This window comes from Mycetomoellerius zeteki, unplaced genomic scaffold, assembly GCF_001594055.1.
Source record: "Mycetomoellerius zeteki isolate Tzet28-1 unplaced genomic scaffold, Tzet1.0 C4274592, whole genome shotgun sequence".
In the NCBI taxonomy this organism is placed as follows: Eukaryota; Metazoa; Arthropoda; class Insecta; order Hymenoptera; family Formicidae; genus Mycetomoellerius; species Mycetomoellerius zeteki.
Genome location: NW_017255157.1, coordinates 1 through 508, shown reverse-complemented (window position 1 = coordinate 508; position 508 = coordinate 1). Strand labels below are relative to the sequence as shown.

The window sequence follows — 508 nt, the reverse complement described above, 5'->3', positions numbered from 1 at the left end:
TTGATGGCCATCTGTGATTCAAATTACATTATCCGTTTTGTGGACATTGGAGCATATGGACGACGCAGCGATGGGGGTACATTTAAAGATAGTGTCATAGGAAAAGCCTTCGACAATGGTCACATGAACATTCCGCAGCCGGTTGCTATATCAGGCAGTCCTGTTTTACCATATTGTCTTGTAGGAGACGAGGCTTTTCCTTTGAAGCTATACTTGCTTCGTCCATACCCAGGTAGAGGCCTGACACCGGAAAAGGAAGTATTTAATTATCGTTTAAGTCGAGTAAGACGATTAATCGAAAATACCTTCGGTATACTCGTCAGTCAGTGGCGAATATATAGAAAGCCAATTATCGCCAATCCTGAAACTGTTGTGCAAATAGTTAAGGCAACCGTGTGCTTGCACAATTGGCTTCGAAAAAACGACATTGGTATTAACGAATATGTACCTATCGGCATAGTCGACGACAATCCAGACATTCCAAGTGGATTCAATGCAGGATCTTGGA

At 42.5% G+C, this 508-nt stretch overlaps 1 protein-coding gene across 1 annotated transcript; it reads left to right on the top strand.

The window, feature by feature from the left end:
- Positions 1-123: 123 nt before the first annotated feature.
- LOC108729150 (uncharacterized) lies at positions 124-484 on the top strand (the record flags this gene model as incomplete). Its single annotated transcript, XM_018458516.1, has 1 exon — positions 124-484. A coding segment is annotated over exon 1 (361 nt), but the record flags the coding sequence as incomplete, so codon positions are not given.
- Between the last annotated feature and the right edge of the window lie 24 nt (positions 485-508).